This window comes from Poecilia reticulata, chromosome 14 (assembly GCF_904066995.2).
Source record: "Poecilia reticulata chromosome 14, P_reticulata-male-v2, whole genome shotgun sequence".
Lineage (NCBI taxonomy): Eukaryota > Metazoa > Chordata > Actinopteri > Cyprinodontiformes > Poeciliidae > Poecilia > Poecilia reticulata.
The window spans coordinates 19,712,920-19,730,819 of NC_088843.1; the positions used below are offsets into that span (position 1 = coordinate 19,712,920).

The following is a 17,900-nucleotide window of genomic DNA, read 5'->3' on the forward strand; positions in this document are numbered from 1 at the left end:
GCATGTCTTCCCCTTCTCTCAGAACCCACTTTCCTGTCAATTAACTATCAAATAAAGGCCATTAGAGCCAATAAAACCTTTCAAAAAGAAATTCACTGATGGATGTGACTTGGTGCACAAGCAGACCAGTGATGGCTGTGTTTAAAAAAAAAAAAAAAAGCTGGAACTTCATCAAAGGCCCTCTATGGGATTTCCATTGTGGCACCAGTATTGTAGTGTTATGCTGTTGCTGGGGTGTCGGGCAGCCAATCAGAACAGTGAGTGAAGGTCAGCAGATATGCATTGGGCCGCATTACCAGCACATGATGGAGTCTGCTGATGGTCATATTATGGATTTGCGTGACTGTCATTTCTGGATGCCTGGCGCTCTGATATCTATATGCAACACATGCTGGGAAACTGAATAGGACAGCTACTGATGAAAACCCAAACCCGGCCCACATCGGCCTCCGCCAAGTCCCGGCGTTTCTGCGTGACGCAAATAGGAGACTTTTTTTTTCTTCCTCCTGACCTTCACTCGCAGCTTTAGCCGGCACAGTCCAGCAACATATATATGTAACATTTCTGAGTGCATGTAATTAATTAGTTATTTGAATCTTAATTGAATATTGCATATGTCTGTTCTGGACTATTCACTTACCTACACCTAGTGTGATTGTGGACCAAAGGTACATTGTTATTTAGTCGTAGGCGAAAACAAGGAGGTGATCAACTCTTGGAGGTCACAACCTAAACGCCCCTTGTCCCTCTTCCTGCCTCATCTCATATGCGATAAAGACAGCAGATGGCTTTAGGTACCTCAGAGGATATTGAGGGGAGCTAAGAAGCTCATTGGATTGCCCCTAAACCCTCCCGGATCTCCTTCAGGAATGGGCCTCTGAGCTTGAGTGTGTGTGCCTGGTTGTTTGTCCTGCTTGTCTCTGTGTTGCCCTGTGATTAACCTGCCCAGGGCGGACCTTGATTCTCACCCAGTGACCACTGCAGACAGACCCCACGACTCGACTACGCTGGTGTAGACGATGGACGGACCGATGCCTCTGAACGTTTCCCTCCCTACCCATGAACTTATTGAAATGTTTCCCTCAGACTTTCTGCCTCAAAGGCTGAACTGCTGTTAAATTGATGTTTATATTATCACACTTAGTTTAACTGTCCAATATTTTTGTCAGTATTTATTTTCTACTATTTACCTACCAAGTGAGTTTTCATACTCATGCTATAGATTCTCGGTAGCTTATCTAATTCTGTTTTATGCTGTTTATTATGCTCTGAAGTGACAAATAGATCATTTTGCCTATTAGTACCTGGATGATAAATGGACTTTTAGTTTTTGTGATGGGGCATAACGTCATTGTCTTTTGCAGAGTGAGCTTCCTCAGAGTCTTATCAGGGGGCTGGTATTGTGGGAAAAAAAGAAGTATTTTTAGCTCTCTGGCTGTTTGAAGCCTTTAGTCTGATCTGTGCTGCTTATTTTAACATCCTGACAGCTCCTCCGTTCTGCTCCTCCCAGGAGGCCTGGTACGAGTTTCGCATCATGGCCGTCATGGATGACACGGTCAGCGAGCCCAGTAACGTGGTGGGAGTGTCCAGCACAGGTAAGTTCTCACAAGATGCAACATGCGAGAGAGAACTTTCTGTGGTTATTTCTGTGTTCTCCAAGGCAACAGGAGACTTGAAGGATTCTGTGTCATAATGCATCAGAAAGTGCAGCGCTGCTCGGTGGCTTTCATTCAGCTCCCCCCCACGCCTGTAACGTCGGCGCGGCATCAGTCCATCTTTGCGTCTCTGAGATAGAGATCGGTCCCACTTATGCATTACACACACGGCACCTTCAACTTAACATTTTGCTCCGTCAGCGCTATTTAATTAAGACTCCATTTACATGCATGCTCTTTCGTGGCATTCTGATAAGTATGACATCATCAGTTTACCCAGCATCCACCGACTCTGGCTTTTCTTTATGCTCTAAAGAGGCACAATTAAGAAATCGACCTATTTTTAGCTGCACTGCTGATATCTGTTTGCATTCTGAAATCAAACCTCAGAACGTGATGCGGCGCTCATGCAGAGGTCACTGAGTACATATCGTTTGGTAAAACAGCTGTTGGCAGCTAATACAGACTGTTGTTGCTTTCATATTAGGCCTCTGCCGCCCTCTATTGGTTGTAGCTGGGGAGCTTCGAAGTAGTCGTGACCAAAGCCTACTAAACATTCAACAATTTGTCCCGCCCGCCTTATACTCAGTAGTGATCTGCCATGTTTTTGCCGATTCAACACGTTACAACATCCAGCTAAACCAGAGTGTAAAACAGCATAAACACAACACAGAACTATTCACAGTGTTTGGAACGAGGGATCTGGAGAACTGATGAATTCTTATTGTGAGCTTCTAATGGCTTAGGCCTGCAGGCATAATGAGGAAATCCACAGAGAGGGAGGCGTCTGCACCACCTTGATTGGATGATCATTTTCCTAGCCTTCTCATCCACCTGTTTCTTCCCAAGAGTGCCCAGATTTCTCTGCTGAGCTTCAGTAATCTTGGATAACACTTTCAATAAACGGACATCACTGACAAACACATTAAACCAACAAACAAAGGACAGGACAAAAGGTGTCCAATGAAATAAAGTAGCATCGCAGGCGTAAAACAAGTCGAGAATCTTCAAGAATAATAAGAATAATTGTGTGTTATACTGTGGATGGGAGGAAACGTAGTTTAACAGTAGAGAGACTTTATTTTCTTAAAATACAGGGGAATGTGCTGAAAATAGGTTAAAATAGACTTAGACATGACAGCAAACTTGGCAACAAAATGTTGTTGCTTGGCTACCGGAGTACACAGAAGAAGAAAAAAAAACAATTATTGAAAATGTATAAGTGTGACTATAAATGCATATATTCAAGTTTTACTAGTGAAGGTAAAACAAAAAATAAATGAAATTTGAAAAAAAATATTCAACAAAACTCTTCAGAGCAGAGATTGTTGCATTTCATTCGATTTTTAAAGTTTCAATTGATTAAGTTTTAGATGAAGAAATATGCAGAAGGAACAGAATTAGGATGAAAGATACATTACTTTGTGCATTCAGATTGGATATCATTCTTTGAGGAGTAACTAGAGTACTTATTAAAATAATAATTTACTTTTGAAAATAAGTAATCAGTAAGGTAGACTGGATTACTGTCTTGAGGAAGTCACCAGTAATTAGTAACTCAGTAACATAACCAAACTGGTCATAAGAGGCGAGTTGGGAAAAGACCGACTAGCATGACTTGTTTTCAATGTTGGTCAGAAGAAAGTGGAGAATAAAATGTTTTGCACCACTTGTAAATACGGCACCAAAACCTCACACCAACTGTCAATTATGGCTGACCATTTGGGCTTTTGTGGCAGAATATCATTTAACGCTGGTATTCTAGAGTTAAGTGGGAGGCCATTGTTGAAGCTTGTCCCAAACTGGATCATACATTAAAACAAGGATCCCAAATCCCAGCATTAAATACACAGCAGATCAGCTGAAAAAGTAACGAAGTAAAAGGTTTAGAGGCATTTTTAGTCTTTTTTTTTTTTTTTACTTTTAAAGTCTTTCAAAACAAATGTGGCTTTTTTTTTACATCTCTAAAAGTAGCACATTAATGTGGAGACAGGAAGTTCAAAACCACTTTAATAATCTTACCTGGTTGTTCAGAGCACTGGGTGTTCTGTCAGGGTACGCTGTGTTCTCTTCCTCCGTTCTCACATTTGGACAGTAATCTGAAAGCAAATATCAGGAGTGAGAAAATGCGTCTGTACTGTAGTGCTCATTACGAGCAAAGTCACGACGCAGGGCTGAATTTTTGTTTTTTTACAAAAGTTTCATTACTGTGCTGATGAAAAGCTCCTGTGTTGATCATCATGTTCCATTCTTACTACAGGCCACCGCGACTTTGCCAACAACTTTTTTTATCTCCACCATGCTAGGAGTTTGCTGTTGATGTTGAAGTTTTCTGGATTTGGGTTGTCGCCTCGCAGATTTCTTCCCCCCTCCAGAGATGGTGGAGGAGCGTGGGCTGACGCGGCCTGTGGTGGCTGGCATCGTGGCCACTATCTGCTTCCTGGCTGCAGCTGTCCTCTTCAGTACAATGGCCGCCTGCTTTGTCAACAAGCAACGCCGGAAGAAGCTCAAGAAGAAAAAAGGTCAGGGGAAGATTCTGTCTTCTTCCCACAATTTCTAAGTCAGAAAATCCCCCTAATATTATATCATTCTGCGCCTTTTTTTTCAGTCCATGTCGTCTTGGACTCATTCCTGCTTCTCTTATTAAACTTATGAAATAAATTGTCTTTAAAAAGTTGATTCACATCTAGTAATGTGCAACAGATAGCGAAAATATCCAGAAACATAGATGAGAGGGAAAAGACTGAATGCACTAATTGTTGCCATGACATTTATTCATTTTGTTCACTTCACATTTTGAAGTCGACAAAATGTGAGAAAGTGTCAGAGCCTATCAAGACTTTGTTAACAAGACCTGATTTTCTGCATTACATCACGAATGCAGTGAAGGCGGTGCTGGAGTTCCCAAAAATTGGATCAGTTTAATTCGGAAAAATCCTGCGGGACAACTGGGCTACAGGTCATTTAATCAACTATTTGACTACACCATTCATTCATTATAAGTGCTGATCTGTCAAATTAGAAGCTGTGTGTCCTCTGTTATATAAAGTAGCTCAGTGATACTTGATAGAGCGTTCAAGTCAGTAAAAGTACAGTATAGACTTTGCGGGAGGTTTTCACGTCATGCTGAATAGTTATCAGGTTTATCTTTAGTTTTTTTGTTGTTTGTTCTCCTCTTACGTCTGCACCGCCTGCAAGTAAACTTTAAAGACAGTAAAACTGTCTTGTATCTTCCTTCCACTCTCCAGATCCCCCTTTGTCCATAACCCACCTGAGAAAAAGCATGGAAACACCGTAAGTATTCCTCCCCAAACACTCCTACAAACACCCAAACGTTAATGAGGATTTATGTGACATTTGTTGAGGTTTTTGTGTTAAGTTCTTTCAATAGCCAGGTTTCCTCTGAACGCATTGATTCCTATTAGTCAGCACACTCATGGGCGCCAAGAGTTAAGTTACTGAAAACACAGCTGCTTTCTAACAACTTTTTCTTTAACAGGAATAGATCTTTACTTTAAGTTCTAAACATTTGTGTAATGATTATTTTGATCTATTTTAAACCAGCCACTATTTGTCCCATGTGGCAATAAATACACAGACAAACACTGAAATTGTTTTTGGACAAGATTGCTTCCCTCAATCTTCAGCGTTTTTATCCGCATCAGTAATGCAATCTGAACGCTGTGACCAACAGCTGACTTGATGAGGCTCCCATTAAGCAGCAGAGTTAATAGATAGATGTATAATTAATATCTAATTGTTTAGTAGTTTATGATAACTGAAGCAGCTAATTGAAATATCCTAAATATAGGATTTCTTTTGTTAAAAACTGCAATGTTTTCATTCGGAGTTAGAATACATCTGAATAAAAAAACATCCATCAAGTGACTCTTTAAAGGTGGAGTATGTAAATTTTATGAAAAAAATGTTTTTTACATATTTGTTAAAACTGTTACAATGTTGGGTGCTGTGGTGGCGCAGGGGCAAAGCACAAACCCATGCATTGAGGCCTTGGTCCTCATGCTGGTGGTCACAAGCTCGATTCCCGGCCTGGCGACATTTGCTACATGTCTTCCCCCTCTTTCCTGTCAAACTACCTTCAAATAAAGTGTGTGCGTGTGTGCGTGAACTCTTGTACTTAAAGTGTAAAGTGTTACTGAAGGGTACATTTTTCCATTAAACCACTCTACTTGTTTCTTTAGGCCTCTGCTGGTTAAAGAGCTTTCAGTTATTGCGTTTACACTTCAAATCAACATAAAACATGTTTTATGTTGATTTCTTTATTCTCAGTAATTGTTTTCCAGTTTTGAATTCTTATGTTGGAAAAGTCTTTAAGAGTGGATTTTTGTCATTATTCCATAAACGTCAGTGTGATTATAGCTCTTTAAATTCTTCTTCTATGATCACAGTTTTATGATGCTTTTTAAGCGCCCAGCACTTTAATCAGGTTTTCTCTGAATCTCCGACTCCTCTTTTCCACCTTAATTAAAACTTTTTCTTCTTCCCTTTTCTTTTTATTCATGCATCTCATTACCAAGCCATGTTTTAGTGCCCTTCTCTTCTGTGATTTTTACTGTCTAATCTCCCCACCTTTACAGGAGTCCACTTAGTTTCTTTCCCAGCCTTGAGTCCTACTGGGAAGGGTTGGCTGCACAGTACAAACCACAATCCTCCAGTCCTCAGTGAGTGTGCCCCACTGTTGTCCCCCCTGGTCTTGCACACTACATAATCCCATTTGCACTTCGATCCTCAAAGCCCTGTCTGCATGCTTCCGGCTAAATGTCCCAACCAGGCAACAACAATACTGGTCGTGGTCTTAAGTTCTGAGATGGTTCCAGACAGTATTTTGGACTGTTTTCAACTATTTTCTTGGACTCAACTATTTTGGACTCAACTATTTTCTCCTTTTACATGGCAGTGAGACAATAGGCGCCGTTGTGAAGTTAATTCTCATTTTCAATTTCTGGCTGTTTCTGGATTGTTAAGACCTGCTGAAGTTTCTCCCATCGTACTGCAATGCTAAGTCAAAAGTTTAGTCGTGTGGAGCTGCATCTACATGACCGCGGTGAAGTCAATCTGTTCATGGTGCTTTATCAGCAAACACTGCACTGAAGAGAAAAGACACTGGAAGTAATATTCTGTATTTAATAAAGATGATTTGTGCCCAGAATCACTGAGTCTAAGGCAAGTAATGACATTAGAAGGAGCGTGTCTCACTGTGTTCAGTTCAGAAAGTAGTTAGAGCATGCAGTCAAGCATCCAAAATTCTCAACTATTTCCGACTACAAGGTTTTTTATTACTTTTTGTGGTCTACATTAAGAAGTCAAATCATGGTAAACTAAATGAGAGAGCGTCAACATGAATGACGTTAAAACTCAAAGAAAGAAACATTAAGAGCATGGCTAAAGTAGTGTTGGGTTAAATATAATTGTGGCTCGTGTTTTCTTTAATATTATCCCCTTTATTAACTCAATGCAATCAGGACAATGCGAAGGAGATGTAGCTGTGATTTATGTCATGAAAAACAGTAGTGATCCTGGGAATATTGTGTTTCTGTATGGACACATAAATATCTTTTTACATTATTCAACAATGTGTTTTTTTTTTACCTTCAAAAACTCAGCATATGAACCAAAGATGCAAATGCAGTAGGAAATGTCCATTTGCCTTATATTCTTGCTGTTGAGATCAGAATTGTAAAGGAAAACAAGTTTTAATCGAAGAGATAAAAAATACAATGTTGTTTGCTATCTAAACATTGTGAAATTTTGGTCGAAAGGTGAAAACTATAGTCAATAGTATAAATGCTGACTTCTAATTGAAATCATAAATAAAAAGTGGTTTGGGTCGATGCTGCTCTAGCCTTCAGTGTTCTTGTTTTGGATTCTGTAAGCTAAAAGTAATATTTTCAGCTTTAAATAAAGACAAAGGCTGGCAAAGCTGATACAGATGTAATAGAGATGTATATGGAACAACAGTATTACACTGAGCAAATCATTGTGTTTTCTGTTGAATAGACACAGCAAAAGATTTGTAATATTAATTAAGTCCCTCCAACTCTTCACAAATGTGAAGACGTTAAAGTTTACATTTTCACAAAATACTAGCAATGATCAAAGGCATCAAAAAACTCCATGAAAATAATTCAAAATTAAAACTGAACAAAGAGGCGTCTGTAATCACATGTTTCGTATGTTTGGTACGTGTGTGTGTGTGTGTGTGTGTGTGTGTGTGTGTGTGTGTGTGTGTGTGTGTGTGTGTGTGTGTGTGTGTGTGTGTGTGTGTGTGTGCGTGTGTGTTATGTTTATAATTTTTTTTGTTTATTGCAGTGGTTTAAGATCAGTTTGGAAAAGTCTCTTAAGTCCTTTTTTTCAGTGGTTTTTGTAAACTGTTATATTAGTGATGTTTCCACTGCATAGTAAACAGCAAATTATGATTTTGATGTCCTTAATTTCCTGTTAAAAACCTAGAAATATTACAAACAAGAGTGTAGGTTTGTGTTGCACACTGATTGTGTAGCATAGTTAAAATATTGTCAATATTGTGATGTATGCAGACTGTAAATCCTAATTTTGTCCTCTGTAGTGGAGTCATTGTTGCATGTTCAGCACCACAAGAAGACCAAATGATCAGAAAATTCAAGTTTCCTTCTTACTTATGTTATACAGAAACCTGCCCTCACAAAAATAACAAGAAGAAAAAGTTCAGCCACCATTTTTCAGAAAGAAGTTTTTGGGGTAGCAGGCTGTGTATTAATCTGTCTGAGTTTGTAATCAGGTGCTCTAGTTTCCCCAAAAAACGTGCAACTGGGTACAATACTGGTATTGATGGCCACAGTAACTTGTTGCTAGATCCACTAGGACTCAAAACAAAAACATAAATATTTCCAATTTATGATATTTTGTGTAGTTTTGTGATTTATATTTGGTTCTGGGTGTTTTTCTATGCTTTTCTGTCTATGTTTAGCAAATTGTTTTTCTACTTGTCACCAACATTCAGTATCAGGTAGACACTGAATGTTTTTGCGATACCTACAGTACTTTTTTACATATCGCACCAGCTGACCAAATCTTTTTTTTTAATCATGAGGGTGGAGTCATATGGCTTAATATAAAATTTTGCATAGATACTGTTAAATAAAGAGAGATTTCCTCACTTATACCTTGCCTTTGAATTAATTTAAATTTGCCAGTCTTATTATTGTAAAAAATCGTCTATTGTTTCAAAACTGTTGGAAAATGTAGGGTCATGCAGTACTTGGTGACTCAATCAAATCCAGTTTGTTGTTGTCCACCACTTGTTCTTAAATACTTGTAATGAAGTTCAGCATGATGCTCTTAAATGTGTTGTAATTGTGTAATATCCCTTCCTTCAGTGCACCACCCTACCTGCAAGAGAAGCTGTTAAATGTCACCAAACCTCTGCTAGGATAACTTTAGAATAAACTAAAATGCAGCATATTTTTCTGGATATCTATGTTTGTTACTGACATATTATGCTATTGCTGTTTTAAGCTCCAACCCTTAAAATTTCTGTCTTCCTGAAAGTTTAATCATGTCATATGCTTATTTTTAATGCAGGTGAAAACGTCTTCATCACCATCTGAGTCGGAAAATTCTGACCCTATAAATGTTCTTATATTTACTTCTGTATTTTCGACATAGGTCATCTTCAGGAAAGGTGAGTCCGGAGAGCATACGTTCAAAGGCATCTCCATCAGAATCGTCCGAAGAGAATCATGACCAGCGTGGAAGGAAACCTCCTCCCAGTCCAGGAAGGAAAGAAGAGTTATCCTTATACAAGAAGACCAAAAGAGCAATAACAAGCAAGAGGTACATGTCCAAGCATGAAGCTGAACCAACAACACCTATTGAACTTATCAGTCGAGGCCCAGATGGACGATTTGTCATCGATCCCACTGAAGCAGAAATGTCAGTCAAGCCCCGCCGTATTGAGGGCTTCCCCTTTGTGGAAGAATCAGACCTTTACCCAGAATTTCGGCAGTCGGACGAAGAGAATGACGATCCCAGGCCTCTTCCACCAGTTATGGCACCGCTTCGGCCTCACCAGATTTCCCCAATCTCCAGTCAGGAATCTTACCTCCAGCCTCCAGCCTACAGTCCTCGTTTTCACAGGCCTTTTGAAGGTATGACCATCATGGAGAGCAGCCAGCTCCATGCCACGGGACAGATCCGAGGCTCTCTCCACCATAGAGCTTTCTATGGCTATCTAGGACCACCAGGAGATCACGATCCCCCGCCTCCTTTCTACATGCCCGATACCAGCCCTCTGAGGTCGGTCATGTCCTCTCCTCCATACTTTGCGGAGGGTCCTTTTGCGCACCACATGATTCCTGAAGAAATCGGAGCGGGTGAATTTCCACAATACGCCGTGTCCAGCTTCCCACTCCCTCTGACACTGACCTCTTCCTCTCACTCACCAGAGATTTGGCAGGGACTAGATTTTACCTTTTCAAGTCTGGAGGGGCCTCAATTTATATTCCCCCCACACCACCCTCGGCATACCCGCCATGATCCTCCCTACGCCTCTCCACCTCATGTTCTTCCCCTTAGCGCTTTCCAGCACTCTTCCCTTCCAATGCCTACCTACCCAACAGTCCTGCCACTTGAGGCCCCAAGCGGCAGGATGTCAAGGAGTCATAAAAGCAAGTCTCCCAGCAAGGCCAGGCCTCATGGCTCCCCAGCCAGGCATTTAGCTATGCAAGAGGCACATTTAGGGCAGCTAAGACCTTCAGGCCATAGTATGGGTGTGCCAGTTTTGTCTTATACTGACCCAATGGCTCATATCGTCCCTAGCACGTTCAGTAATCTGGATACACGATGGTTTGAAACCACCCCCCGTTTTAGTCCCAGACAGACTCGTAGGATGGATTCTGGCTTGCATCAGGTGGTTCTTCAACCCTCTCGACTTTCACCCCTTACGCAAAGCCCCCTTAGCTCTCAAGAGGGCTCCCCAGAGATTGTAGTGCGCCCACGCCCACGTCCAAGCATTGTGCAGCCTCCCATGCCCCCAGGGATGTCTGAGATTACCCTGCTTCCACCGTCCACAGCCAGCTTTTCAAGGAGATCATCCCCATCCTCATCACCTGCTCAAGGTCAGGGTAGCAGGAGAACAAGCCCCAGCTACCGTTCCCACATGGCTTTTGCCACCGCTGCAACCAGTTACCCAGCTTCCCAGTCCCCATCGCCCCCCATGGAAAGCAGCAGCATATTTGGGCAAATGCCAGCTCATAGGAGGACTGAGGAGGAGATCCTTCCATCTGAGCCCTCTCCACCCCAGTTGTCAGCTTCAGGGTAGGTCTGTTAGGCATGCAGAGAGGGATGCCATTTGTGTCATCTGCCTTAACCCATAATGCTTTGATGTGGGAAGTTGCTCTGACATTTTGGCTACTGAAGTTCTATATCTACCTATTGGACCATTGGTTTAATAGTTGGGTTTGGTTTTTTGTATATAAAATTTGAAAATGAAAGCAACCTGATTCAAAGCAACCTATTTGTTATAACAATAGATTTGCATTCTGGGATGTTAGCTTGTAGTTTGAGTTCTGCTGATGCAACTCTTCATCTCAGGCTTCAAGTTGGAGGTATTCACCCACTAAATCTGTGCGGCACTGTCTCCAAGTTGACCAGCTAGAAAATGCAAAAATAAAAATAAAAAATTATATTCTATCTAAAAAAAAAGTCTTGAAACTAATGCGAGTAAATAATTAGTTGGATTGGAATGCATTGTATTCATAGATTTCATTTAACACATTTAAGAGCTACAGTCCTTACAGTCAGCCATCATTTAAGATCTTAGTTTTTGTCATCTGTATCATGCATTATCCTGCTTTCACTTAACAGGCGGAACCCCATATTATTCATCTAATTAATGTCCTAGAAGAAACACCATCATTACGCTTAGTTCAAAGCCTTTCAAAGTGCCTTTATTAAGCAGAAGGATGCTTTAAGAAGAGTTCATCTTGGCAGGCCCTGCGGCCCATCCTCAGCCTTTGATTGCATGATCAAATCTACCTTACCTTCCAACCTCTCAGATTTTTCCTACCCACCTTCCTTTCCCCTTTCTATCACTCTTTTTCCCCAAACTTTTAAGTGTTACCAGGTCACCCCCAGGTCTGACAACCAAGGAGAGGTTTTTTGGGCAAAGTGTGTCACAGGGCCTGTCCGCTTCTCATGTACTGCAATGTCTCCATCATTATGAATTAGGGGCAGGGTGGTGGTTCTTAATGACTCCTGGAGTCTTACCTGCTTTGTTTTTGATTGATCTCAGCTATCTGGGCAGCGTTGTTGTGACCAGGTCCTCTACACCGCAATAGGTAAGGGTTGGATCCATGTCTGAAAGGGGGGGGTTAGCAGGTGGGACTTTTTTGATCACCTCGTCCTTTAAAGGGGAATACAAGGCTTTGAGTCTTTGTTTGATTTGTTCCTTCCGTCACTCAGTACATGTAGTTTTTTTTTTCTGTTGTTTACTTTTTTCTTTTTGTCAAAGTGGCTATGCATTTTACGTTCTGCAGTCTTAAGTACATTATGCATTCTGACTGATATGCATAAGCCATCCGTTATCTGAGAGATCAGGACAAAGAGGTCTCAGCAACAGGACTCGCTTGCTTGACATGCTTGAGTTCTTTTTTTTAATTGACACAATTACTTACAACTATCTGTCCAATGAAAACTTTATAAAAGAAAAATGCACCCAAGATAAAACCATCATCACAGGATGCTCATCCATGCGTGTACCAGGTTTTTATGGAGTTTGAATCCAAATAAAGACTAAGCTCTCTTATCTTGGTAAACATAATAATAGTGCCAGTGAATGGCTGGTATGTTCAGGATGTCCAACCTTAGTCTTAAATGTCAATTTACTTCACACCTATTGAGAAACGCTGTCTTGCAAAACTATACATAACCTTTAGCTTGAAGGAAGGAAAATGATATATAGTGTTGATTTTTTAAAAACCTTAATTATAGATTGCATGTGTATTCAGCCCCCCCTTAGTCAATCCTTTGTAGACTCATATTTTTTGCTCCAGGGCTTTGGGGTAATGGCTTTATCAGCTTAGATCTTTGTCTACCCTTCTGCACTAAGTAGCTCATGCTCATGCAGATTGAATAATAATTGTCCGTGAACTTTAAAATTCAAGTCTTGCCTGGGATTACCAAATAGATTAAGGTCTGGACTTTGACCTAAAACACAAGCTTTGATCTAAACTATTCCACTGTAGCTCAGGATCTATGTTTAGAGTTGTTGTCCTACTATAATTAACTTTCTTTCATGATTGTCTCGTAGTCAGCTACATCTCTCTTTCCATCGTCTCTGACTTCTTTGTTGCTGTTGAAGAAAAAACATTCCCATATAATGCTGCCACTACTTTGTTTTACTGAGGAAAAGGTGTGTTCAGGGTGATGTGCATTGTGTACACATATTTGCACATAGTCCACAAAGTTCAGCGTTGGGTACAGCTGACCACAGCACCTTCTTCCATGTGTTTGCTGTCTCCCACGTGGCTTATGGCAAACGTCAAACGAGAATTATTGTGGTTATCTTTCTACAAAGACTTTCTTCTTGCTTCTTCTACATAAAGACCAGATGTGTGGAGTGTCTTGTTAACAGAATCTCCTAAACAACTTGTGGATTCCATTAACTCCTTTGGTGCTACAAAGGGCTTCTTGGCTGATTTTCTGATTGATGATGTCCTTGCCTGGCCAGTCAGTTGAAATGGACAGCCATGTCTTGGTATGTTTCAAGTTGTGACATAACTTTTTCCATTTTTAATATTCTTTTAGGACTCTGGTTTGATCCTCTCCACATCTTCTTTTCTGACCTGTCTGCTGCTCCTTGGTCTTCATGATGCTTTTTGTTGACTAATGTTCTCATAAACACATGAAGCCTGCATAGAACACCCAAAATTTATGCTGAGAATAATGACGTGACTTTTGAAGATAATTGGTTGCTCTGGATTTAATTGAGTAAGGAGGATAATTAATATACTTATCACACTTTTAAAAATATTGCTTGTACTTTATGATTTTCTTTCCTCTTCCTATCTTTTACTTTAATTGCTACTGTATGTACATGCCTAATAAAATATATTCAGGTTTATGGTGGTAATGTATGGAAGAGTTCAAGAGCTATGAATATTTTTGCAAGGCACTGAAGTTGTATGTTGTGGTTTATAGAAATAGGTGGGTTTTTTAACCTCACGTTTATATGTAATTATAAAAAAAACATTGAACCAACAGTTAAAACGTTACAGATATTTCCATAGTGGTGATATCTATGAAAAGCCTCCAGTCACCACAGCAACAACTCAGTTCCACCAAGTAAAAAGTCAACAAGCCACACCCTTATTTTTTGTCTGTGCAGCAACTAACTGCCTATAAACCTGGGTTGTGAATTTGAGCGCTGACTTCAGACCTGAACTATGTGGCAAGTAAATAGGTTATGTTTTCCTAAACTTTTACGTCAAAACACAATGCACTCCTAAACACGGCGGTCTTGACATTGCTTTGCTACAAACTGCATGGTCAGCGTCAAGCAAGACTAAAAAAAATAAAACTAAAAACCCCACAAGAACTGCATGTCAAGAACTATACAGTAGTTAAATGTGTACCTCATTTCGTCTTGTTTCCTTTAACCCATTAGTCTACCATTTACTTCATTGAACATTTTTTACCAGGATGGAATCAATCATTGTTTGATTGTGCCAAGTTTATTCGCAGGCAGTTTACCTGCCTGTTTGAGCTGCCCCCCAATAAAACTGACTGTTGTGACTTAAGATCCTTTCTGATAGCAGTTCAGCTATAAACATGTGAACTTTTCATATTTATTGAGCGAGTGAAATAAAAAATAAGATGACATAAAAACAACGAACTTGTTGAGTTTTGCTATCATAAAAGATGATTTGCCTTGAACCTTGCTTTGCCTCAAAATGCATGGTGTTTTCAGACCAGGTGGTTGGAGAATGAAAGGGGTGCAGGCTATGACTTGTTTAAGGCAAGTTAGATTTTCTTCTGGGAACTCCAAGACAGCGGCGTCAGATTTTAGCTTTTGTAGGATTTCTACTCCCACAAGTGCTAGACATGTTTGTTTTAGTTGTGTATTTAACCAGAACGCCTTGCGCTAAAGTGCGTCTCGTGACTCTGGATTGGTCTCTGGGCCACTTGGCATTCACATATGCATTCAAACCGCATCAGAGTCCACTTCAACCAAACCGAGATCTAGGTTTGTAGGCGAACCAGAGTTCACTTTTTTGATCCGCATCCCATGTTGATTGCACATTTAGATTTCTAGACAAGTGAACTAAAATTTGATTAAAGTGGAATAAACAGGGTTCGTGTGAATGCACCCTGTCATATCACCACGTCACATTTTGCTGTTTTTAAAATTTCGTTGTGCTGTGTTGCACAATGATAAAAGAATTTTGATTCTTCTCATTCAGATTTGTTCTGCAGACCCATATCACCCTTATATACAGTAAATGGTGGTTGCAGTTTCTGACTTCTTCTCAAGGTGGATAAGAGGGAGAATTCATGTTGGTGAGTTAACTTTAGCTCTTCATTCTGTGCCAATACCTCATTTTTAGTGCTAAGCAATGAGGAAACGAAAGGATGATTTGGAAAGGGCTTTAGATTAAGGTTCCTATAACAACATGGTGGGAATTGCCTCTCATTAAACTGAACCTTTAAACTCATTCAAGATCCAACATTCATCAAGGTTTTAAGGTAGATCCAGCTGTTTTTGCTGTTATTGTGAACCTGCACTAGTTTATCACATTCTAAACACATTGGATACTAACATAATCGTTAGTATCCAATAGATGATGGCACAGAATAGCTTCTGCACAAACTAAAGGGAAATCGCTGAATCAGCTTATTCACTGTCAATTGATTTCTTTTAAGTAGTACTAAATTGTTGACTCATCGGTTTTTCAGAAGGACCACACGTGAGCAATTAAAGACGTACAGGTCGTCAATATGGGTCAGCAGTTTTCAGGTTTGAACCATTTTCATGACTCATTGTGGATAAGAAAATGGGTGAAATACATATAAAAATTGTTGTAGTAATAATAATAATAATGAATTTTTTTGCACAATGCATCTAATTTGATTGCATTTTTCCTGCAGTCACACTAATTAGGTGGCATCAGAAAAGTCATCTTAAAACCCAATATGCTGTTCCATCCACCTGGTAATACAAGAACACTGAACTCACCTCTGTTGGACAGCACCAATATAACAGATCCCCTTACTGCCCACAGGGAAAAGGGACAGTATGCTGTAAACTCAACTTTTTTAGCTTTACATCATCATATGATGTTACTCTCTCATCAAAAACACACATGGAGATTTGCCTTGATTCTTTCATGCATGTTTGAGAAATAATTAAATTTCCCGTGGCAACCAGTCAGCCGTGCAAAGCGCCTGGTTGGACCAAGCGCCACCATTGAGGCACAGCTCCGCTTCAGAGTCGCAGTTTTCAAACTTCTGAGCTTCCTACTCACAATGCAGCCCTCCTCCATGACTCTCCCATTCAGCTTCTTCAGACTAGCCAGCAGCAATTAGCAAACACCTGGTGGGACTGCGCATCTGTTGAGCTTGTTATACGAGCAGCTTCTCAGTGAAATGCTGGTAGAAAAGCTCTTGAAGGGTTAATGGAGGAATGATGACTTCTGAAGGCGGAGTTTCAGAAAGAACAAAAGCTTTTAAAGAGACAGAGGCCCAATTTCAAGGCATTAAATTGCTAGGTCACATTTCTCTTCAGTCATATTTGTTATATATGTATTTATATATATATATATAGCATTTTTTTTATAACAACTGAAGGTAACATAGTTACTTGATTTTAAACAGAACAATATGCCTGGAAAATACAAAATACTGCCCCTTTAATATATAAAGCCTTTGTAATAATTTAATAAACTGTATTTTAAATAGTAAGTCTTCTGATATCATCAGCTGGTGAAACGACTTGTGTAACACTGTCTTACCTGCTTACAATTTCTGATCACAGATCTCATGTACATGCAGGTGTTGAAAATAGGACTTCTATGTTAGACTGCTGGAATTCAGACATCTGTTTCCAGACATAACGATACAGTGACATTTGTAGTTTCTCTGCACTGCAGACCTCTGCAAAAATTTCAAAGTACAACAAAGAGAGAGTCAAGCATTCAACTGGTACGATTTGAAACAACTCATTAGTTGTAAAACCCTGGAGAACTTTCTAATTTATCATTTTTAATATTAAAAATTTTATTTAATTTAATTTCCCCTTGGGATTAATACAATAGTTTTAATGTAAATTATGAGATACATATTCATGTTTACTGCTAAAACACTACATAAACATAGATAACCCGGGCATAGATTGTTGCGTCTGTGTCACCTTTGGCTATGAGTCTCTTCAGCTGATTGTATATGTATTTTAAATTTTTTTTACATTTCCTAACAGCAAAATAGCGCGTTGCTCGTTTTTGGCAGTGATGAAGCACATTTCTAAATCTAAACTACTATGCTTAGCAAGTTGTTTTTTTTATACTGTTATGTAGAAAATACAGGTGATTCTTCCCAGGTTCCAAAAAGCTACGGAGCAACAGAAGTCTAGATCAGCCTTGAGCCCCCACTATTTACCGAGACGCACTGCTGGTGGACACAGGGATGTTATACGCTGCGTAAAGCAACCGTGCGTTAATTTTAATAGTCGTTAAGTTTGGACTGCAGAACAGATTTCTCTGTGTCCGGCCGTAGATACTCACCTACTTGATTTTATTCTAAGGAACAAATACTTTGCAGAAGTCAGGCACTAAAGGGGTCAACGACACCCTAAAAATAGACTGAAGTGCCCAATGAAGTGCTTTTGAATGTATTCCCCTTTAAAGTCATGTTCCATGTGCAAACTGCCATGCATGCCATTGCTAAATATTGCTTCTCCGTTTCAAAATCAAAACAATTATATGGGAAAAAAAAAAAAAAAATCTTGTTACATTTGTTGTCCTGGTGCTTCGCTTTTCTTTGGCTTATTTTTCATTATGTGACTGTTCCTGAGTAGTCATTTTCCCCTCCCGCCATCTCTCCCCCTGTCAGCATGGTGAAGCCCATTGTAGACAGTATCCATGTCTATGAACACATATTGATGATGCTTTGTCGCTCAGCTGTGTTTCTCCCCCCTCTACTAACAGCGTTTGGTTTCTCTCTGCAGCCACGGTGGGAAGATGGCCTCTTTTG

At 40.0% G+C, this 17,900-nt stretch overlaps 1 protein-coding gene across 7 annotated transcripts in view; it reads left to right on the plus strand.

The window, feature by feature from the left end:
* Window positions 1-17,900, plus strand: part of LOC103476218 (protein turtle homolog B) — a 90,111-nt gene that overhangs the window by 65,239 nt on the left and 6,972 nt on the right. For 3 of the 7 annotated variants that reach the window (XM_081615254.1, XM_008428389.3, XM_008428390.3), the window contains 5 exons: window positions 1,511-1,595; window positions 4,013-4,177; window positions 4,904-4,949; window positions 6,254-6,337; window positions 9,321-10,970. In XM_081615254.1, coding sequence (XP_081471380.1) covers window positions 1,511-1,595; window positions 4,013-4,177; window positions 4,904-4,949; window positions 6,254-6,337; window positions 9,321-10,970 — 2,030 coding nt within the window. Of the gene's footprint in view, window positions 1-1,510; window positions 1,596-4,012; window positions 4,178-4,903; window positions 4,950-6,253; window positions 6,338-9,320; window positions 10,971-11,946; window positions 11,993-17,900 lie in introns of all 7 variants that reach the window. The other 4 variants (XM_008428392.3, XM_008428393.3, XM_008428396.3 and 1 more) reach the window with 3 other exon arrangements.